This window comes from Pan paniscus, chromosome 16, assembly GCF_029289425.2.
Source record: "Pan paniscus chromosome 16, NHGRI_mPanPan1-v2.0_pri, whole genome shotgun sequence".
Lineage (NCBI taxonomy): Eukaryota > Metazoa > Chordata > Mammalia > Primates > Hominidae > Pan > Pan paniscus.
This window is the reverse complement of record NC_073265.2, coordinates 6,881,536-6,905,080: the sequence shown is the minus strand read 5'-3', so window position 1 is coordinate 6,905,080 and position 23,545 is coordinate 6,881,536. Positions and strand designations below refer to the sequence as shown.

General features: G+C 44.6%; 1 protein-coding gene and 1 long non-coding RNA gene across 3 annotated transcripts; one reads left to right on the top strand and one right to left on the bottom strand.

The window, feature by feature from the left end:
• The first annotated feature begins 215 nt into the window (after positions 1 to 215).
• On the top strand, positions 216 to 11,048 carry LOC134729128 (uncharacterized). 2 transcript variants are annotated; one of them, XR_010110039.1, is made up of 4 exons: positions 216 to 3,586; positions 4,538 to 4,670; positions 5,291 to 5,389; positions 7,811 to 11,048. It is a non-coding gene; the product is annotated as an uncharacterized LOC134729128 (long non-coding RNA). The 2 variants fall into 2 exon arrangements; XR_010110038.1 differs by lacking the exon at positions 216 to 3,586 and having other exon boundaries at positions 7,165 to 11,048.
• LOC117976132 (putative golgin subfamily A member 8I) lies at positions 4,517 to 14,791 on the bottom strand. The gene is made up of 19 exons (XM_055098859.2): positions 14,646 to 14,791; positions 12,827 to 12,946; positions 12,190 to 12,249; positions 11,928 to 12,008; positions 11,036 to 11,074; positions 10,726 to 10,773; positions 10,553 to 10,637; positions 10,348 to 10,457; positions 9,219 to 9,305; positions 9,005 to 9,112; positions 8,722 to 8,809; positions 8,058 to 8,314; positions 7,734 to 7,802; positions 6,409 to 6,484; positions 5,886 to 5,977; positions 5,208 to 5,308; positions 5,028 to 5,125; positions 4,777 to 4,932; positions 4,517 to 4,692 (listed from the first exon to the last, which is right to left on the bottom strand). The coding sequence occupies exons 1-19, from the start codon at positions 14,727 to 14,729 to the stop codon at positions 4,517 to 4,519; spliced, it is 1,935 nt and encodes a 644-aa protein (XP_054954834.2). The 5' UTR covers positions 14,730 to 14,791.
• Positions 14,792 to 23,545: the final 8,754 nt, after the last annotated feature.

Below are 23,545 nucleotides of genomic sequence, written 5' to 3'. Positions count from 1 at the left end.
CCACTGCACTCCAGCTTGGGCAACAGACCGAGACTCTGTCAAAAAATAAAAACAAAACAAAACACCACCACCAACAACAAAACAGTAATAAAGAGAAAATCTTATGGACAGGAGCAATGTCTCATGCCTGTAACCCCAGTGCTTTGGGAGGCCAAGATGGGAGAATCGCTTGAGGCCAGGAGTTCAAGACCAGCATTGGCAACATAGTAAGACCTTTTCTCTACAAAAAAATTTAAAAATTAGCCAGGCATAGTAGTGCATGCTTATACTCCCAGCTACCTGGGAGGCTGAGGTGGGAGGATCACTTGAGCCTAAGAGTTGGAGGTTGCAGTAAGCTGTGATCATACCACCAGAGAGCCACGACCCCATCCCCGCCTCCTTCCTCTGTCCTATGCTAGCAATAAATAAGTTTCCCAGCCACAAATAATTATTAGAACCTTCTCCCCACGTGACAGCTCCAACCTCTGCTAGGTATGATACAGGGGCAGCCCTACCCTCTGGAATATACAAAATGTTACACAGACACAGTATGTACACCGGGGAAGGTGGGCCACCCCAGCAGCCCATGCCCTCGCTGGTCCACAGTTAGCCCCACTTTCCGGCCTCAGCTACCTCTCTGAATAAGAAGATGGGAGCCCCCCTGAGGGAAAAGTTGCCATGGTGAGAGTAAGGGGGGCATCAGGCCTCCTCCAAACAAACCAACTCCACCAGCCTCTGGCTCTTAAATAACAATCATCATCATCCAGAAATTTAGGGACTCAGCCCTGGTCAAGCTGGCAAAGGGTCTGTTTGTCTTTCCCCATTAGACAGAGGTCTTGTGCTGCTACCCTAATTGTAAAGGGGTGCCTGGGAAGGGGTGGTAGGGACATGGTGGCGGTGGAGACTCCAGCCCCACTTCTCCAGGCTTTGCTGACAGGGGCCTCCTTTTAATTTTTATTTTTATTCCATGACTTTTTAAAAAAATCCCATAACTTCTTTTTCATAACTTTTTTTGTAACTTTTCATAAAACTTTTTTCTACTTTTTTCCCAGAAGTTTTTTTGCCACAACTTTTTAACATTTTTTATCCCATAACTTTTTCGCCCCATAACTTTTTTTAATAAAAAGTTATTTAATAAAATAACTTTTTATAAAACTTTAATAAAAGTTTTTAAATAAACCCATAACTTTTTTATTTTGGTTTTTAAGAAACACTTGCATAGTTATATTACAACTTTGTAAACATGAAACACATTATCTCATGCCAAGCACGCCCAGCATTTGCACAGTATCAATACCTTTAATACTATAGTTTTCAAGAAACGCAAAATAAAATTTTAAGGCAAAAACAACACATTGAAACAACTTAATAATTTATTACATTACAGTGGCATCACACCAGCAGTCAATAAGGCCACTCTAGGGAAAAATCTTTCAGTATTTCCATGACACATTCTGTTTACAATAATTCATAAACTGGTAAAATTCATTCTAAGAAAACTTGGCAAATACAACTTTGGACTGGAATTGGCATTTCTTTCTCTGCTTTTCGTTCCCACCATTTCTTTCTTTTATACTACAGTATTCATATTTTAAAATGTTTTAAGTTACTTCAGAACATTAAGATAGCAGTTACATTTTTTAATAGTTATATTATTTTAAAATGACTCTTTAAGATAAAGTTTTAGAGAAACTATATTATGGATAGGGCTGATTTACATTTTCAAATTTTCTAAAATCAGCTTTGGTTTTAGAGCTGATTTTATTTTTCATTTCTGGAAAATTATCAGGTTTAATCAAATACTTTTAAAATGATAATTATATATTGCCATCTTTAGGTATTTTGATTCTTCCTACAGAAATTAAAATGTATTCAGTGGAACTCACAGTTTAAAATTCTATGTTTCTGATGAACTCTAACATTCCAATGTTGCCTTCTAAGCAGACTGAAAGCTGCCTTATACTGAATGAGGAAGAGCACAAATACTCGGCTGAATGAGGTATCGCAAAAGACTGCATGCACTTTGGAGAAAGACTTAAGTTATTGTCATACAATTTCCATTCTTTTTAGCTTTTTCTTAAATATATGACAAATACCTACACAAAGAGTGGTATTTCAGTCAATATAGTAAATTTAGTTTCCAGACTGACCTTCAGCTTAAATATGCCAGTGTGAGATTTAATCCATAGGCACCTCATGAACACATTATTGTCAGATTGGTTACAGATGCTAAACGCTATCCGAAGGTCATTCCTAGTCACTGATATTTATCAGGGTAAAAGTGAAGTGATTTCAACGATAAAAGTACCTTTGAAATAATTTATCAATGTATTAGATAAACCCAGTTTCAGAATGATAAAAGAAAAAACACCAAATAATGTGGCTGATTAACAGTGGTCCGATTTCTAGCCCGAGGGTTTAAAATGCTCTTAAAGTAACTGTCTTTAAACTGAACTCAAAGAATGCAAAAGCGGCAAGTTCAGAAAATAAAAGGCGAGAACAGGACTTTAAGTGCATTTTAAACCCACGGGCTAGAAATCGTACCACTGTTAATTAGCCGCATTATTTGGTCTAACATTTTTTCTTTATCATTCTGAAACTGGGTTTATCTAATACATTGATACATTCATACAATTTGGAAGAGTCAGTTGAAGTCACAAGGACTGAATATTTGCATTCTTTCAGTGAATGCCAGCAAATCTGTTATTCCATCGGTAAAATCGTATTGTTGCTCTCCTGTTAATGTCATATTTATAGAAGTATCATGAGGATGCCAAATGCTAAAAATGGAGATGATCTAGTAACTAGAAATCCCCACCGCAGGGAGCACACACACCTATCTCCCTGCATCCTAACAATGTGATGTGTTTTGGAACACAGACATTAGAACTTCATGAAGTTTTAACTGTTGAGTCTTTCCCAAGCATCATCAAGTTATGATTTAGGCAATATATAACTGAAACACATTCATTCATCATGCATAGGCACAATCACATAAATATTGCACAAAATATGTCCCGAACAGAAACCCAGAGGTACAAAAATATATTTCACTTTGTAAAGAAGTCTGCGAGAAAATATAACTCTGTGATTGTATAGACACGTTTCCTGATAATACATTGACATTCACGAACAGTAGATTGCACTGCAGTTTGTACACATTTTAAGTTTCATAAACTTCTCCTTGATTTTCAAAGAGAGTATAATACCATCTACTAAAACTCCTTTTTGTTTCAACTAAGTATCTCACATATATTAGTTTATAATAATGTTTCTATTATTTTTTAAAGTGTTTTCCATTCAAGGAAAAAGAAGTAAATTCCTATGTCAGAGTAACCAAGGTGGTTGAAGAATAGGTATTAGCCAAAGAGGTCTAGATGGTAAAATCAATCTTCAAGCCTCAAAGAATCTCCGTGAACAGAGAGGAATGCCAGGTGTCACACAGCTTTCCTTCACTCTAATTCATTCTTGACTAGAGCCTGTATGCCTGTTCCAGGGACATTTGAACTCGTAAAGGATTTCTTATGATCTTCACTAAATACATCAAGAAGAATGCCAACCAGTGCACTTTTGTGTACTGGGGCATGTAGTCATGTGATTAAAACAGGTAACATGAACTCTGACTTTAAAATGTATTGTAGATACAAATGCTCTAAGCTAGGAAAGGCTTTCCACATCCACAGTCAACGATGGGAACCTTTCATTCCTCAGAAATAAGCCCTTTTTAGGTCATCGAAAAAGAGTGCAACTGCTGCAGCTCATGATGCAGTATCTTCATGAGCCCAGAGCACATACAAATCCTAAGGGAACCACCATAATACACCGCTAATTCCTGGCACCGGAACAGATGAAACACATTCTATCCTGCACGTACCTGCCAGAGGAGGCCACTTTCCTCTTCTGTGAGATTTAAAAAGCTCCCCCAAAAGGTTATCACTCCCATCACCAATACACAGAAAATGGAGGAAAGGCTGTTTCCAGTTCTTGGCCTTTAAACAACTCTAAATGTCAGTACTCATAGTGGCATATTACAAAGTAATAAACAGTGCACACTTGGGGGCAAACTACATATTGAGCTAACGAAGAGCTCACTGTGATTAAGATTAGATCAAACAACAGCAGAACATAGGCAAATTTTGTCTGAATTCTGTAGTGAATATACATGCTGCAATAACATTTAAAAAGCATGGCAGCCTATTCCAAACCAAAGAGAACAGTTTTGGGCAAAGAGTGGGTCTTTGTGTGTTTGAACTCCCACCACGTAAGGGTGAACTCGATATGCATGCTAATGACCTACAATTATGAAATTAAAAAAGAAAAATGCTAAAGGATGCCAGAGTGAACATCAGTGAGAGCCACAGACACCCACTCTCTTTTAACTTTTTACAAATAAACTTAAAACTATAAATTAGAAACACAAATAATCATGAGTGACTCTAACATTCAAAGGAAGTAAATGAATTGTGTAGGAGATTAACCCCATAACTTGGTTTCTTATTTAAAAATTTCTTGAGCAGCTCTTTGATGATGGTGATGTTTATCTCCTTCTTCTTGGCAGCCGAGCCCAGCGAAAGAACGGCACACAGCAGTTGCTGCCCAAGCCTGGGTGCTCCTGGTGGTCCTGCACGATGGGCTGTGCAGTAGGCTTGTCAAGGAGAGGATCCTCCCTGGCCTCTCCTTGGGCAGAGGAGGTGAGGCTCACCTCACAAAGATCTTTGGAGAGAGGGAGGCGGGGATCTCAGCACAGTGGGAGCCCCCTCTTCCTGCCTGCCCACCCCGCCTGAGGGCTGTACTCACCACCATGCTTGTCTGCAGCCCCAAGCTCCTGGGAAGCTGGGGCTCCTGGACCGGGCTCATCAGCAGGGTTGTGGGCAGCGGCCAGGAATTTTCTGTGCCCATTGTTGTAGTTGCTGTAAGCCGCAATACCATCTGCTGCAGCTCCAGCAGCTTCACCTGGAGGGAGGGGTGCTCAGCTGCCATGCCGCTGCCTGCGCCCACAATCACCCCCACCCCCACCCCCACCCCCACAGAGATGTTGCACACCCTACCTTCATCTCCTCCCTGAGCTCCAGCCTGATGGTGTCCTCCTCCCAGTGCCGCATCTTTGGCACGGCCCCCTGGTTCTGATAAAAGGTGATGGATTTTCCTGCGGGAGGACAGGGCTCAGACGCTGGGGCCCCTCCGACGACCCTGCAGCTCCCCCTGCCGTGCGCTGGCCTCCCACTCACTGATGGCATCTCTCTCGCCAGTGGCGGATGAAGCAAAGTTCTTTTTTCTTCACCAGCTCACTCAGGTCTGCCTTCTCCTCCAGGTGGTCCATAAAGCTGCTCTGGAGCCAAAATATTGCAGTCACATCTCGGCAGCGACCTGCATTTTCAGGTGGCATTTTCAAGTCATGGAGAAGGTGGAGGTGAGTCCTGGCATGGGCCAGCTTCTCCGTGACTTCCTGCAGGGCCCAGTGGGTCTCCCCACTCACAGACTCGCCCCCAGGCCCTGGGACTCCAGGGCCTCTGGCTGCCTCTGGCTCCTTCTGGGCCGAGGCCACCGGGTGAGCCAGGCGCTGGCAGCACACCCTCTGCTCTTTCACCTGCTCTTGTAACTGTGCCTGCTTCTCCTGGGCACTAGCTCCAGCGGACTTGAAAAATGCCACCTGAGGGCAAGATGTGAGCATTCTTCTAGGGGCATACACAGAAGAAATGGGGCAGAGAGGTAGAGCGCAGCCCCTTCCCTTGGGGCCTCAGAGAGTGCACCTGTTGGTCACAGGTGAAATGGTGTCTGACCACTGGCTCTCGGAAGGGGTGAGGGTCCAGAGAAATCAGAAGGCAGGGAAATGAGGAGCATAAAGGGGTCTTGGAGGGACCACAGAGAAAGGTGGCAAAATGGGTGCAGGGGGGAGTCAGGCTCACCATGGCCTCCCTGTTCTCCAGGTCCTCTGGGACACTCGGCATGGGCTGAGGTGCCTCCTCCCCCTCACTGTCCAGATGTTCTCCTCCGTGTCCTGTGGGGGGTGGCCAGAGGGGTCTTCAGACAACCCAACAAGGGAGGTACTGTGGGCCCACCTCTACCTCCACCCTCACTGTGTAACCCTGAGCCAGCCCCTCCCCAGAGAGCAATGAGCTGTTGTTCTTTATTTTTACTTTTAAGAATCAAGATCTTGCGATTCCGCCCAGGCACAGTCCCACTACTGGTCGATGTGGGAGTTCTGACCTGCTCCCTTTCTGACCTTGGCCAGTTCAGCCATCCTTAGGCAACTTGGTGACCCCCCGCTCACAGGAGGTCACCACACTGATGCCGAACTCAGTGCAGGCACCCGGTCGGCATAATGACCAGCTGTTCTAAAGGTCTCTTCCAACTCCTCAATCCTATGCTGCTAGCAGTCCCCCCTTCCTCCTGGGGCTCTCTCCTCTTCCTCTGAGCGGTCTCCCGTACCTTCCCCAGGGAGAGCCATGAGGCTAAGCTGGGCTGTTAGCTGCTGGTTCTGCTGGCTGGCCGCTTCCAGGTGCTCCTAAGGGGCCAGGAAAGAGTGAGAAGGGATGGAGTTTGCCAGGTCGTCCCCCTCACAGCCCCATCCTCGGCAGCTCCCTCCCCTGGGTCTCCTGCAACTTTTGGCAGGCCATCTCGGCCACTGCTTTGCCCCAAGCTTCCTGCTGCTGCAGCTGGTTCATTAGCTGGGTCTGTTGCAGTCACTGCCTGTACAGCGCCTCCTTCTCACAGGTCAGCTGCTGATAGGCGGCCACCTGCTGCTGATAGGTGGCCACGGACTGCTGCAGGTGACCCAGGTAATGGTCTGGCTGCTGCTGCAGACTCTGAGCCTCTTGGCTCTTCAGCTCCACCTGCAGGAAGACCCTGGGTGTGAGGGCACGTGGTGGCTGGTTTCCAGATTCTGGGCCCATTAATAGGGTAGCGAGGGCACTGTGGGGCTCTGTCAGCTACCCAGGCCCCTGTCCCCTTACTCCAGGCCTAAGTGACTGCCTCCCTTTCCTAGAACCCCATGCCTCCTTCCCCAGCCTCAAATCTCATACCCTCTTCTCATTTAATCCTCAGCACCTCTGTAAGGAAAATGCTAACTTCCCTTTGAAGTTAAAGAAACAGAGACTTAGAGATGCAAAGTACTTGAATGGTGACCAGTGGAACCGAGGCTGGAATCCAGTTTTAATCTAAGGAGTCTTTTTGTTTTGTTTTCAGACAAGAGTGTCACTCTGTGGCCCAGGCTGGAGTGCAGTGGTGCAATCTCAGCTCACTGCAACCTCCACCTCCTGGGTTGAAGCAATTCTCGTGCCTCAGCCTCCCGAGTAGGTGGAATTACAGGCATGCGCCACAGTGTCCTGCTAATTTTTTTTTTTTTTTTGTAATTTTAGTAGAGATGAGGTTTTACCACATTGGCCAGGCTGATCTCAAACTCCCGACCTCAAGTGATTCTCCTGCCTCAGCCTCCCAAAGTGCTGGGATTATAGGCATGAGCCACTGCACCTGGTATAAGGAGCCTGTTATAGCACTGTCTCTTCCCCTGTGATTGGGGGCTCCATGCCTCTAGCTGGGATGATGATGTCCAGACCTGAGAGGAGCCCAGGGCTACCCACCTTTAAAAGTCAGAGGCAGGAAGCAAGAAACAGTCACAGGACTGCCCTGGGGGGTGCTGTGGTCACCAGCCCCCAGGCTGGAAGCTGCCTCTGGCCTGGCACCTCCCCTCCCAAGAGGCTGCTGCCCGCCTCCCAGCCCTTCTTGGATGGGGTGGAGGTTTCCGTCTCCTTCACCTCACCAAGCTTCTCCTGTAGCTCCTTTACTTGCTGCTCCAACTGCAGTGCGCTCTTGTTCTCATTGTTCTGGACAGAGAGAAGCAATCAGCAGCCACCCACTGCAGCTGGAGACCCCAGAACTTGGTGTCTGCCTCCCATGGCACTGGGAAGGCTGGAGGCAGGTTAGAAAAATCACCCCCTCTCTCCCACAGCCACCTGGCTCACAGGTGCCTTTAGAAGTAACCTTTCACGTGAGGGCTACACTGCCCCATTTTAGAGGTGGGGAAACAAAGGCCCGGAGGGCTAGGGAGGAGGGCAGGCTCCCCAGTTGGGGCAACGCACCGGCTCCTCGAAGACGCTCTGTGGCTTGGCCAGCTGCTGAAGCTTCTCGTGCTGCTCCTGAAGCCTCTCCTCCTGCTTCCAAAGCCTGTCTTCCTGCTCCCGAATCCTCTCTTCTTGTTGCCGGTTCAGGAGACTCATGTGCTGATTGTTTTTGACCTGTGCCTGGAGCTCTCCTGCCACTCTCTCTAGTTCCTTCCTCAGGTGCTGCAGCTCCACCTCAGAGGGCACTGCTGGGGGCTCCGGGGGCAAGGGTTCAGCTGACAAAGGAAGCAGATAATAAGGGCCTCTGGATGCTCAAAAAAAAAAAAAAAAAAATGAAAGAAAGAAAGAAAAGAAAAACCCTCCTCTTGGCGCACAGCTCCTCTCAGGCTCCTCAAACTTGGCCTCACTGCTAATGATTCCTCGTACCCAGATGGTAGCCAGTCTTCCAAACCACTTTCAGAGAAAGAGCACTGCGGGTGGCTGACAACGGGCCCTCTTTGCTGATGGGGACACTGAGATACTGAGACTCATTGAGATGACAAGACTTGCCGTCTCCTGGCACAGATCTCTTTCCCTCTGCCTCAAAGCCCTTCCATCCACCCACCTCCCTGGGGCACTCTAAGCCACCCTCACAGCCCTCTGATGCCAGTCCTGCTCCCAGGTCATGCCAGCCCCATCTTACCCATCTGGTTTTTGAGTTTGGACAAGCTCCTCTCCAGCTTCTCTACCCGACGCATATCTTGCTGCTTCTGTTTCTTTAATGTGCAAATCTGCCCAAAGCACAAGGGGAAAGGGCCCTGGAGAGAGGGGCTGGAGGCTGGACAGGCTGCCCTCTCCCTCTCTGCCCCTACCTCCACAAAGCCCAGACCCATGACCACCTCTGGCTCTACTATTCCCATTTTACAGATGCCCAGAAAGATCCAGTGACCTATCTAATGTTGGGGGGCTGAAGGGTCAGATCTCACCTCCTGCGACATTTTTCTCATCCTCTGCTGCCACCGGGCCCTCTCTCCTTTTAGATGTTCAGCATACTCATGTCTTTCTAATTGGAGTTGTTGAAATGACTCCTTCAACTGCAAGAATGGGCACAGAAGTTAGGAAGGGCTGTCACTGGTCCTCACCTGCTCCTGGCCACCTGGGGTCATCGTCCTTCCACATAACTCCCTCGGAAAACCTCACCTGTGTCAGCTGCGCTTTCAGCAGTGCCTCCTCCCGCATGGACTGCTCTAACTTCCACTCCGTACGTGCTTTACTGGGGCCGGACAACTGGATGGCGAAGAGTGAAAAGTTTCAATCTGGAGAGCCTGGGCCATTCCACACAGTGCCCCTTAAAAGGGCTAGGGCTAGGCCCAATATACAACTCGGTCAGTAAAGATCAAGGCATTTCCAAGCCCGTGGTCTGGTTTTTAAAAGAACTCAGTAAAGTTGGAACGGACAGGGAATGAGATTGAATTTATAGCTGGCTAACAGAGGCCCAGAGAGATCAGATAATATTGCTATTGTTATTACTGTTATTATTACCACTGTTTGAACCTTTGTGGAATGCTTCACCAGGTACCATGCTAACAATCCCATTTAATCCTCGCAACCACCATAGGAGACAGTTACTATGATTCCCTCTATTGTGGAGATGAAAAAACATGGAGTATTTGAGGTTAAGTGCTTGCCTAAGTTCACTTAGGCAGAGCTGGGATATAAACACCCAGGTCTATCCAATTCTCTAAGCCCGTTTTTCTTGCTGGGGATGGGGGCACAGATAGGAAGGGGAAAATTAATCTTTTGTTCACTTTTTGAATGGATGATACATTTGCATAGTCCAAAACTCAGAAGGTACAGAAGGGAAGTATCTCCCGGCCATCTTGTTGCTCTCTCCTGAATTTTTTATGAACCCTTGCAGACATGTTTTATGTATATTATCATAGTATGTACACACACACACACACACACATGCACACGTTTCCTCTTTCTACAGAAATGGTAACATACTAAAGGTACCTTCTGTACCTTCACAGTACAAGTACCCAATACCCCACCTAGGACTTGCCCAAGACCACAGCCAGGTAAGGGCGGGGCAGGCACTTGGCCTCCAAGCTCTGCGTCCAGTTCTCACTCCACACAGTGACCCCCAACTCACCCACAGCAGCTGACTCAGCCCCAGGCTGCCACTAAAAACCATACAAAAAAGTAGCAAGAAATGGCCATGCTGCCTTCTGGGCAGGACACGCCATCCTGCAGAAGGGACCTTTAGGCTCACTCCTCCATCTGCAAAGCCAGGCTCCCAGGGGATGGGGCAGGTGGTTGGACTCACCTGGTTTGCCTTCTTCTTCTGTGTGGCCATGACATCAGAGAGAACACTCTCTAACTCTCCTTTACGCTGCAATGAATGTTGCAGGCGGACAGCCAGATCCTTGGACTTTTCTGTAATGAGAGAGTTGAGATGGGGCCCAAAGGACTCCCCCTGAAGACCTGTCAAAGTGCCAGTTTAAAGGATGACAGGGTGCCCAGATTCCCACCTTCAAAGTATCTGAGAGAACGTTTCATGTGGTACAGGTCTGTATTTAGTTCCTCTTTCTGTATGTTCAATGTCTGGATTTGAACCTTTGGGAGAAAAGCCAAGCAAGTGCTGAAGGAGAAGGAAAGAAACCTTCTCCGGAGGACAGGAGGAAACTGCACACCCTCCACTCACCTCTAGCACCCTTTTGGCTTTCTGTTTCTTGTTGTTTGCTTTCTTTTCCTGTAGGAAGAGGAAGACAGAGCTCTTACCAGGGGGAGGCAGAGATGGCACAGCAAGAGACATGCCCCCAGAATGCAACCAATGCCCCAGGACAGGCCCACCCATGGGACCAGGTTATCAGGGGCCCTGTGGGGATGGGGTGGAATCTGAAGGGTGAGCCTTCTTCCCCAGGCTGGGAGTGGGTGAGACGAGACTGGGGCCTGTATGTCTGAGTGCCCCCCAAACCCAGCAGTCATGTTGCAAGGAAACGAAATCACGTTACTTCTTCCAGCTGATGTTCCACTTGTTTCTTCTGTTGTTTCTGTGGGGAGAGTCAAATAAGGTGATGGAGGGTGGCCCCCTCAACTCTATTCCCCAGACCAGGAAGCGGTAGGCAGGGGCCAGGAATGGATTTTAAAGGCAAAGTTCTCAGACCTAATGGGAACACGAACCGGTAAACTCTCCTCAAGCTCCCAAGGACAGAGGATTTGGGTCTTTGTTGGCTTTTGCCCACAGCCACAGAACTCAAAGTCTGAATCTGGAATCTCTTGAGAGGACAGAAACATAAACCTCTAGAGATGGAGTTTCAGAAAGGCCCCTCCTTCTGGCAGCTTGTGATTTAGAAAAGTGGGTTCATTCAATAAACATTTACTGAGCATGTATGGACCAGGTACGGTTCTTTACAGCAGATATAGGATGGAAAAGGACAGACAGGAGCCCTTAGCCCTGAGGTTTCCATTCTAGGGAGCCTTTAAATATCAGACTCGAGAGCTAACAGAGACCTTTGATACTCACTACCTCCTCTGGAATCACGAGCCCAAAAAGGAGAGGTGGCTTGTCCAGAATCAAAGAGCAAATTAGGGACTGAGTCATGGCAGAAATACGGGGCCCTTGACAACCAGTCAGGTTAGCACTTCCCCAAGAGGCAACAACCCCAGGGCGCGTGTAGCAAGGACTCGAGCAGGGGTCTCTGGAGAGGAGAGAGTCGGCAAAGAGGGCAGCAAAAGAAGAGCCATGCTGCATGCTCTGGGGTCCCTCCAGGTGAGGCCTGGGCACCCAAGCTCCCTATTTGTCCCAGGCACCAGGGACCCCCAGCCCCTTTCTTCAGGGCCCCAAGGGGAAACTGGAGCCCAGGATTGGCAGCGTGGAATCAGGGGACCCCAGTGGACTCTTACCAAAGATTTGATGGTGTTCTTCAGTTGACCGATTTCTACGGACCTTGAATCCAGGACTACTGCTTGTTCTTGGCACGGGCTCTGAGGTGCATGCAGAGAGGAGGAGGTGGAGCAGGAGTGGGGGGAGAGGTAGAGAGAACGATCATTAGGGCTGGGGTGTGTGGGCTGTCTCAGCTGGCAGAGGGGCACCCAGTCCCACCTGGAGGAGGAGGTTGGGGGGTTGACCCGAAGGGTCACTGCACCTCTGCCCAGAGCCTCTTACCTCCAGATCTTTCAGGGTAGCAGATGATGTAGGGCCTTCCCTGTGGAAACCTGTTGCTGACTACAAGAGATGAGAGTGCACATGGAGACGTTCTGTCCCCCACAGTGTCTGAGCCCTCTGACTTCCTTTCTTCCCCATCAACTGGCACCATTTTCTTTTCTGCCTATCTTGGACCCTTTGTTCCATAACTCCTTTGTGCCAACTTCTCTCGTGGTTCTCATCTCCCCACCACACCACCCTGGGGCCCCTTCAGTGACTCCTGATGGCAAGTGGCTGTTCTCATTGTCCTGGTTTCCCCTTGAGACTGGGGATGAGGAAAATCGAACCATATCCTGAGTGTCCTGAGTGTTTACAGCAGGCCATGTACTAGGGATTAACATAAAAACAACAATAACAAATCTCATTTAAACTTCACAAATGGAAGTGAAACAATATCACCTCTATTATACAGATGTGAAAACAGAGGCCCAATGAGGCCAAGCAACTTGCCCTAAATCATATCCCTAGCAGACAAAGAGGCAGGATTCAAACCCAGAATTCTTCACAGGTACCCAACAGTCCATCCACAATCTTAACAATTACCCTCTACTGCCCCTTGGGTCCCCTGTCCCCAGGAACCTAGTCAGCCAAGACTCACATCTCCAGGTGAGTGGCAACCACCAGAAGTGGCTGTCTCATGGATGCTGCCATTTGTTTTCCTGTTCCTCTTGGCTCCTGCTGGAACACCAGGGCTGTTTCTCTGCCAATATTCTTTTAACTGTCAGAAACAAGAGCAGTAATACTCATGAGAACTATCAGCCCCTGCAGCCACATCCTCCTTTACAGTTTTTATAAAATACTCTTATACACCATCTGATTTAATGACACCAACAACTGTACAAGGTGTTGTCACAATCATTTAGTGACTCAAAGAGATTGATATCATGGCTAGAAAAAAAAAGAAGAAAAGAAAAAGGCGACACACGAACTTTGCAACTCAGTCTTCTGACTCCAAACTCTGGGGTTTTACCAAGAATCAGCAGCTGCCAGGGACCAAAACCAGAGGCAGAGGTAGAAAAGCAAACATTAAGTAGGCAGGAACTGTATGCCATGTGGTTTAGAGTCACACATCCTCAAACATCTGTTAGTGTGAAGAAGTGCACCAGTACCTCTCAAACTTTTATGTCAATGTGTCCTCGTGGCAGAAGGCAGCCTTTCTGTTAAATCTGGGAATTTATCAGAAAGAGGACAACCCAAGCCTCATTTCAGAGAGAAGTCTGGTATACTCTTAGAAACCTATGTGACTGTCATCCCTAAGTAAATTAATGTTTTTTCTCTTGATCTCAAGAGAATCAATGGAAACTGATGCTTCAGAAAGATGTCCCATATGTATCCTGTGGCACTCAAAGTACCCCAGGTTTACATAATATGAGGAAGATTCAAGCTGTCAAGTTCAGGTTCCCAAGATCTATTCCACAGAAGATGAGCAAATCTCACTTCACAGACCACTGACTGAAGGGCAGTCTGGTCCCAGAACCATGGAGAATTAGAATGTGAGGTGGAGAACTCACAAAAAATTTGTTAAAATCTCTCTGGAAAGTAGAAGCCTGGGAGAAAACCAAACCAAGTCAAACCCATTCTCCAGTTGCCATCCAGAGGTACTGTCAATGTTTTGAGCTCACAGGGGAAGTGTAGGCTTTTCCCGCTGTCAATGTTTATGTTAAGGGAGTGAGGCAGCCTGAAACCTCTTGCTCCTAGGTCCCAATCTCCATTCCCCTTCCAGCTGGAAATTTGTGCTGTGACAAGAGGAACCAGAAATGGGGTGGCAATGCTTAGGGGACTGGGTCGTAAGATCAAAGGCCAGTCTTGCAGTAATGACAGTTACTGGATGGACTGTGACATCACTACATTCCACTCTTCCTGGTGAGGGGGAGGGACCACATCAGCATGATGTCCGAGTCACCGCTCCATGATAGGGGAGGGAAAAACAGAGCTGGGACCCAGGTCCTTGGAGACGCCAGTGCACACAGCCCAGGGAGGTCCACCTTGAGGCAGCAGGAGGGAAGGGAAGAGTCTGCAGCAGGGAGCCCCAGGATTCACCAGCCTAAAGTCACCCAGGGATGACTGGTGAGGGTGGGGTCTGGGGCTGTGGGACCCAGGTCCTTGGAGATGTGAGCCCAAAAAGCCCTGGGAGGTCAAGCTTGGGGTGGCAGGAGATGAGGGCCCAGTAAAGGAGCGGGGAGCCCCAGGATTCACCTGCCCAAAGTCACCCTGGGGTGATTGGTGAGGGCAGAGACTGGGTTGCTTGCTGAAGGGGTGGGGCTGACTGACAAAACTTTGGTGGGGGTAGCCCAGAGGCACCGGTGTGGGGGTCCCAGTCCAGTGAACCTCGGGAGTGGTATGGACTCTGGCAGCAGTCTTGTCGTTGGAGAGGATCTATGGCTGGGTTGGGGGTCCGTGACCTGGTGTGTTTTTACCTTTCTCTTGGCTGCTGCCAATTTACTTTGTCGAGTTTCTTCTGCCATCGCAGGGTGGGGAGGGAGGCGGGCTTGGGGCCACATCAGCAAAATCCCACCAAGCACTGATCAACACCTCCAGTCACCTACCAGGTAGCTGTGCGACTGAGCCAGAGGAGGCGTAACCAGGGATACAGTAGAAGGCAGAATAGGGGCGTGGCCTTAATGCTCCACGTCCATTGGTTAATGAGAAAGATGAAAGGGAAAGGGGGCGTGGCCAGGCATCATGTGTCCAGAGGGACCTTTGGCTCACAAGGAAAGCTGCCCATGCAACCACTGTCCCCACCCACTCTAAGAGAGGGGAGAGGCCGCCAACTCTGGGAGAGGGGCAGGGCCGGCTTTTGCTTTAAAAGCTTTTAAAATATATATATGTGTATACTTTATATATATGTGTGTCTGTGTGTGTGTACCTGTGTGTTCCTCCAGAGCTGTCTTCATGATCCAGCTTCTATGCAAGGTCTATGATTTTGGCCTATATTTTTCATAGAGTACAAAAATTACCAGTATTACCTTAACCGAGATACAGATCCTATAAAAATGGAAAATCCATAGCATGCTTGATGATTACTGAAGCAGACTAAATTATCCAACATTCCAATAAGATAAAATAATCACAATGACTTCTCTTTTTTGGAAAAATGTCTCTCTTATTCTCCTACGTTATTGTGAAGACTTTTTTTCTTAAACAAGAAACATGTCTAATATTTGTAAAAACACAAAGCTTTTGGGCCGGGTGCAGTGGCTTATGCGTATAATTCCAGCACTTTAGGAGCCTGAGGCTGGTGGATCATGAGGTCAGGAGATTGAGACCATCCTGACTAAAAAGGTGAAACCACATCTCTACTAAAAATACAAAAAAATTAGCCAGGCGTGGTGGTGGGTGCCTGTAGTCCCAGCTACTTGGGAAGCTGAGGCAGGAGAATGGCGTGAACCCAGGAGGTGGAGCTTGCAGTGAGCTCAGATCGTGCCACTGCACTCGAGCCTGGGCTACAGAGCGAGACTCCTTCTCAAAATAAATAAATAAATAAATAAATAAATAAATAAAACTTCTATTTCTTTCACTTTCTAATATAATTTTAATATCTCCTCCTGGGATTTCACTAAGACACACTTTGGACCTCATTCTGATCTTCCTCTCCCCTCCAAGCCCACCAACTTCTGCCCTATCATCTATCCTCATGTCTCTCTGTGTGACATGCTGACTTACTTTTTGGAGAGAATCGTCTAAATAATTAATTCTTTCTTCTCGTGTCTAATCCATCCATTAGTTTCTTATTTCAACAATTACATTTTTATTTCCTTATTTCATTTTATTCTGAGACTGAGTCTCATTCTGTCACACAGGCTGAATGGCAGTGGTACGAACCTGCAGACTCGGCATCCTGGGCTCAAGTGATCCTCCCGCCTCAGCCTCTTGAGTAGCTGGGACTATAGGCAGGTGCCCCATACCCAGCTAATACCATACCCACACAGCAGAGACATAAAAGATTTCCATCCTCAAAGAAGGTTCCATTGAACAGCACTGCTCTAATTCAATAAAAAGTACCACTGAGCACAACATAGTAATAGAAAAGATTGAAGAGGCAGTGCTGATACTTAAAAACCTGGTATTTTCAGCCAGGCATGGTGGCTCATGCCTGTAATCCTGGCACTTTGGGAGGCTGAGGTGGGAAGATCGCTTAAGCCCAGGAGTTCTAGACCAGCTTGGGCAACATGGTGAAACCCTGTCTCTACAAAAAATACAAAAAATTAGCTGGGCATGGTGGCATGTGCCTGTAGTCCCAGCTACTTGGGAGGCTGAGGTGGGAGATCACCCGAGCCTGGGAGGTCAAGGCTGCAATGAGGTGAGATGGCACCACCACACTCCAGCCTGGGTGACAGAGTGAGACCCTGTCTCAAAAACAAAAAACAAAAAACAAAACAAAAACACCTGATATTTATTTTTAAGTACACTATTTTCAAACATTCAGAAGTTATTTCATCCTACCTTCATGGTTTCCATTCTATGCCTGGTTTAGAACTGGGATCTGATAAAATAAACGTGTTCAACAGAACCACTTCTCATGGCTGTATAACAGATGATCAATATGTATTTGCTGAGGAAATTATACAATTTTCTTAATTTTTTTTAACAAAAATTGTGGTTTCAAGGGACCAAACTTGAATACTACACCTTCATGTTCTAAGAATCAGGGGACTTATATAAAACCTCAGTTGCCTGATAAGGACTACATCAAAGTGAAAAGCCATGGGAAAGAACTAGAAAGTATACTTTTGACCCTAGTTCTGTAAAGTTTCCTTATGCCACAGGTAATACACATCGCAATTCCTGCCAAATTCTTTCCCTCACCTCTGTTTATGGTCTCGATTCCATAAATAGGAGAAGGGCATGAATTTGCTTTAGTTAGATAGACAGATAGATGGATAGATAGATAGATGGATGGATGGATGGATGGATGGATAGATAGACAGAGATAAAGATAGAGACAAAGATGGAGACAGAGATGGATATAGAGACAGATTTGCAGAAGATAAGTTCTAGGTAAACTAGTGTCAACATTAAAGTGGTATGCCTACATCTAACTATTCTGGAGAGAAAAACATACCTCAAAGAAATTGACTTAAATATATACAGAGAAAAAGTTTAAGCTGAAAGCTACTGCCTTTTTATATGAGACACTTTAGGAAATTACTTGGGGGGCAAGAGAGAAAATGGGTGGACATAGCTCAGAGGTTACACAGTAGCAGATATGTAGGATGAACAAGCCTAGAAATATAATGTACAATGTGAGAAATATAGGTAATAAAATTGTGCTGTATTTGGGATTCACGCTAAATGAGATTTTAAGCTCCTCTTGCCACCAAACAAAAAGAAAACATGTAACTATCTGAGTTGAAGGATACGTTAATTTGCTTCACTGTAGTAATTTTTTTAACCATCTATATGCATCCCATAAAATCATGTTGTATACCTTAAATACACAGAATACAATTTATTTGACATAAAAAACTACTCCAATATTTTCTGCATTTTTAATATGCTCACCCAAAGAAAGCATTAATTTGCATCTTTGATGTTAAACGGATAGCCTAATCAAGTCACTATCAAGATCAAGACTAAAAGTTACAGCTTTTTTCTTTTGATGCCTTTCAGATATATCTATTTATATATAAAAATATATATACACACACACATACATACACACACACATATATATGTAGTTATGTGTGTGTGTATATATAGTTACAGTTTTGGCCAGGTGCAATGGCTGACACCTGTAATCTCAGCACTTTGGGAGACCAAGGCAGAAGGCTTGCTTGAGGCCAGGAGTTTGAGACCAGCCTGGGCAACGAAGCAAGACCCTATCTCTACAATTTTTTTTTTTTAACAAAATTAGCCAGGGATGATGGCATGCACTTGTAGTCCCAGATACTTGGGAGGCTGAGGCGGAGGATCCCTTGAACCCAGGAGTTCAAAGCTGCAATGGGCTGTTACTGTGCCACTGGATCCCAGTCTGAGCAACAGAGCAAGACTTTGTCTCAAAAACAAAATGTATAATTAAAGATAAATAGTTATAGTTTTATGAACCTTGACTGCAACTGAGGGAAAATCCTGTAATTGGCAAAATGAATTCTGCCTGCTTGCAAAACTTCTGACTAATACAGAATGAATAATAGGAAGCCCATATTAGAGGATCCACATCAGTTAAAAAGTTTCCAAATAAGAGTGACTCTGAGTTCTGCAGAGTGAAAAGATTGGGTTGAAACCAAACACTTGCAAGATCTTGAGTAAGATACTTAATCCCTCTGTGACTCACTGTTCTCAAATGTAAGTGAAGATAATTTGTAACTCAAAAAAAATGAAAAAGTTTTCTCTAAGATTGCAAATCCTAAGGATAATTTCATTTTAATATCAGTTATTTAGTCTGGATACACCATAATGCAGACTAATTTTCCCTCTGCTTAAAGACCACACAAAAACATTACCAATAAAATTTACTTGTGTATCAACTTTTACTCCTGAGACTTCATCGTTTGTTTGGTTAAAAAAAAAAAAAAAAAGCACACTAGACCGGGCACAGTGGCCCATGCCTGTGATCTCACTTACGGAGGCCAAGGCAGGTGGATGAGTTTGAGAACAACCTGGGCAACATGGAAAAACCCCGTCTCTACAAAAAAAATATATATATAAATTAGTCAGGTGTGGTGGCACATACCTGTGGTCCCAGCTACTCCAGAGAGTGAGGTGGGAGGATTGCTTGAGCCCACGCAGAGGTTGCAGTGAACCAAGATGGCACCACTGCACTCCAGCCTGGGTGACAGAGCAAGACCCTGCCTCAAAAAAAAAAAAAAATCACTATAAAATTGAAATTCACAACAAAATGTGCATACTTAATCTTCTTTTTATTTATTTATTTATTTATTTATTTATTTATTTATTTATTTTTAATATTTTGAGACAACATCTTGCTATGTTGCCTAGGCTGGTCTTGAACTCCTGGGTTCAAGCCATCCTCCAGTCTTGACTTCCCAAAGTACTGGGACTATAGGTGTGAGCCACCAGCCCCGCCAGCCCTGTTACACTATTCTTGGCCCCTCAAGTGACTGTATGAATTTTAGGATCAGCCTCTCGAGTTCCACAAAAAAATTCTATTGGGATTTGTGTAGGAATTTCTTGAATTTATAGATTAATTTGTTGAGAAGTAGTATGTTTATAGCATTGAGTCCTACGATTCATAATATATATGGCATATATTTCAGTTTAGTCAGTTCTTCCTTTAAGTCCCTGGGTAATTTTTATATTTGTCTTAGTCCCTTCATAGTGCTATAACAAAACACCTGAGACTGGGTAATTTACACAGAGCAGAAGTTTATTTTCTCAGTTCTGGAGGTTGGGAAGAACAAGATCAAGACTCCAGCAGACACAGTGTCTAGTGAGGGCCTGGTCTCTGCTTCCAAGATGGTACCTTGAATGCTGCTTCCTCTGGAGCAGGCAAATGCTATGTTCTCATGAGGCAGAAGGGACAGATTTACCACCACCCACAAGCCCTTTTATAAGGAAGGCACTAATCTCATGCATGAGGGCTCACCCTTATGTCTTAATGACTTCTTAAAGGCCCCAATTCTTAGTACTATCATCTTGGGAATTAAGTTTTAATACATGAATTTTGGGAGACACATTCAGGCTATGGCAATACTCTTCATGAAAGGCCTTGTGTATACTTTGCTAGATATATTCTCAGGGTTTTGTTGCTATTGTGAATAGAATCTCTTTTTTTTTTTTTTTTTTTTTGCCACGGAGTCTGGCTCCTTTGCCCAGGCTGGAGTGCAGTGGCGCGATCTCGGCTCACTGCAAGCTCCGCACCTCCAGGTTTAAGCAGCCTGTTGCCCAGGCTGGAATGCAGTAGCATAGTCATAGTTCAATACAGCCTCAAACTCCTGGGCCCAAATGATTCTCTAAGCTAATATTTTTAATTTTTTAGAGATGGAGTTTCATTCAAGGATCACTAAAGGCCAGTGATCCTCCCGCCTCAGCTTCTGAAATTGCTGCGATTACAGGTGTGATTGAGCCATGGAGCCTGGCCAGACATGGGCTATTGATTCTCGCTGTTACTCTTTTCCCTTTCCTTCTAATCCTTGTATTGGGAAGAAAACAGTATGGAAATTTTATTTCTTCATTTTATTGATACGTAGATCTCTGCTTAGAAGACAATTTTAGTTTTAAATTATAAATGTTTTGTTCATTATTCATAGAAAACTAGATTTGCCATGGGATATTTATAAGTGTTGCATGAATGAAGGGTTTTCTAGTCAAATAAGTTGAAACACATTAGGTTAAACAAACTTGGACAGTTTTGTTTCTGGTCATTTTTAGAGTTCTAAATTATGATTCTACTCAAGAGGATATTGTATGCGGTATTTTCAAACCAACTCATCCTGCGTCAGGTTGTGGTTACGCTTTGGGAGAGGAAGCTATAATCTTTTTTTTTTTTTTTTTTTTTTTTGAGACGGAGTCTTGCTCTGTCACCCAGGCTGGAGTGCAGTGGCGCGATCTCGGCTCACTGCAAGCTCTGCCTCCCGGGTTCACGCCATTCTCCTGCCTCAGCCTCCCGAGTAGCTGGGACTACAGGCGCCCGCCACCACGCCCGGCTAATTTTTTGTATTTTTAGTAGAGACGGGGTTTCACCGTGTTAGCCAGGATGGTCTCGATCTCCTGACCTCGTGATCCGCCCGCCTCGGCCTCCCAAAGTGCTGGGATTACAGGCGTGAGCCACCGCGCCCGGCCGGAAGCTATAATCTTATACTGAGACTGTAATGAATGTATTAAAGTAATTTTCGTAGCTTTCTCTTTTTGGAGTTACCTGAGAAATTATGACACCCTTTTCCAAACAGGCCAACCTGCTTTGCAAACACGATTTCCATAATTTTAACAATGGTGAGGCCAGGCGCGGTGGCTCATACCTGTAATTCCTTCCAGCACTTTGGGAAGCCTAGGCAGGAGGATCACTTAAGCCAGGAGTTCAATACCAGCCTGGGCAAAATGGCAAAAACCCATCTCTACAAAAAATACAAATATTAGCCAGGCGTGGTGGCACACACCTATAGTCTCAGCTACTCAGAGGTTGAGGTGGGAAAATCGCTTCAGCTCAGGAGCTCGAGGCTGCAGTGAACGGTGATCACGCCACTGCGCTCCAGCCTGGGTGACAGAGCAAGACCCTGTCTCAAAAACAAACAAAACAAAACACAAACCAAGGGTGAGAGAGATGTTAGATGTTTTTGTCCTTGTTACAGATGTAAATGCTCAGTTGGAAAGAGGGAAGTGTTTAGAGTGAAAAACTTTCGGTGGAACACACACAAAAATAGGAAGATCAGGTATAACTGTTCCAAAAATAAGAGTATGGCAGTATAGAAGAAAAGGTCTCCATGAAAATGCAGAAAAACAATTTCACAGCTGGTGCTGGCATTTCAGAGACCTTGAGCTGGGAATCAAAAGATGGGAATTTCAGTCTCGGATGTGCCACTCCTTAGAGGTTTAATATCTACTAAACCCGGCGGGCTCCACTTGGTGGTGTTTGCTATTTAAAAAAACAAAAACATGTGGCAATGATCTTCCACGTGATTCTGACTTGAGCCCCACCCCTGAGTCTGCTGACTTACCCTTCCATTGCTTTGCCCTTCAAGTTTGCGCCCATTAGCAAAGAGAAATTTTCTCTTTGGGATCACTGCTGTGTTGATCTCAGGAATATTTGGCGTTGAATTTAACATATTTTTCATATGTGTGTGCAATAGGGAGGCTGAGAAAGTTGTCTTTTTTTTAAGGTGTTCATTTTTGGGGTACAGGTAGCAGCCTGCTCTACAATCCACACAGAAGCTGGAAATAGCCTCTAGAGAATTTCCACGTTTAGAGAAGATAAATTTATACATTTGTATCTAATCAACATTTTTTAGCTAACATAGTAGTCTAATTATACTATGTATAATTATACTATGTATAATTATGGGTACGGAAATGACACCTGGCATATGCTGTATGCTGTGTTATATATACATATATATTTACACATATACATATATATTACACATATACATATATATTTACACATATATATTTACACATATACATATATTTACATATTTTACATTTACATTTTACGTTTATTTTACATTTTACATTTACCATTTTACATTTATTTTACATTTATTTTACATTTTACATTTACATTTACATTTTACATTCTACATTTATTTTGCATTTACAAATATTTACATATTTTACATTTATATATACATATATTTACATACATATATTTACGTACATATTTTTACATACATATTTACACGTGTATATATTTACATACATTCACATACATATTTACACATATATTTACATACATACATACATATTTACATATTTACATACACATATTACATACATATATGTACACATATACATATATTTACACATATACATATACTATGTATAATTATACTATGTATAATTATGGGTACTGAAATGACACCTGGCATATGCTGTATTTAAAAATGTGAGGTTCAATGAGAACACATGGACACAGGAAGGGAAACAACACATACTGGGGCCTGTCAGGGCGGGTGGGGGAGGAGCATCAGGAAAAATAGCTAATGCGTGCTGGGCTTAACACTGAGGTGATGAGTTGATAGGTGGACCAAACCACCATGGCACACGTTTCCCTACGTAACACTCCTGCACATGTACCCTAGAACTTAAAACAAAATTTTAAAAATAATAAAAAATAAAAATCTGAAATTCAGCACATAAACTGTTGGTTTTATTATTCATATTTTCTTAATTCAGAAATTATTTTCTGAACTATGGTTTATTAGATAATTTTGACGTAACAATTTTTTAAGAGGAAATTTAAGTTTTACTTTTTAATTGGGGCTCTTGGTTCTTTTTAAGAAAGAGAGATAAATCATTTATACATTTAATTAGAAGAGACTGGGCTTGAATTTTTAAAAAGTACTAGAAATCGTAGCCACTATATATGTTATCTTTGAAATGTTTTAGACACTAATGACCTAAACAAGGAGCAAATAAGTTAAACCTCTTGGATTTTAATAAGAGCTAAAATGTACAGTTGTATTTTCTGGTTTTTTAAATTGTTACAGTCTAAATTTATTCTTCCTAATGAAGAAATGTATGTGCCGTCAATATCAGGTTCTTTGTGGGTACTCACAGTTCCCTTTGCCTTTTACGCAGTGAATGTGGGCAACGTGCGTGGAACAGAAATGATGTCGTTTTCTTTCTTTTGAATATCACTATGAATCTAATAATTCAAAGATTCCTAACTTTCTGAATGCCATTATTAATTGGATTCACA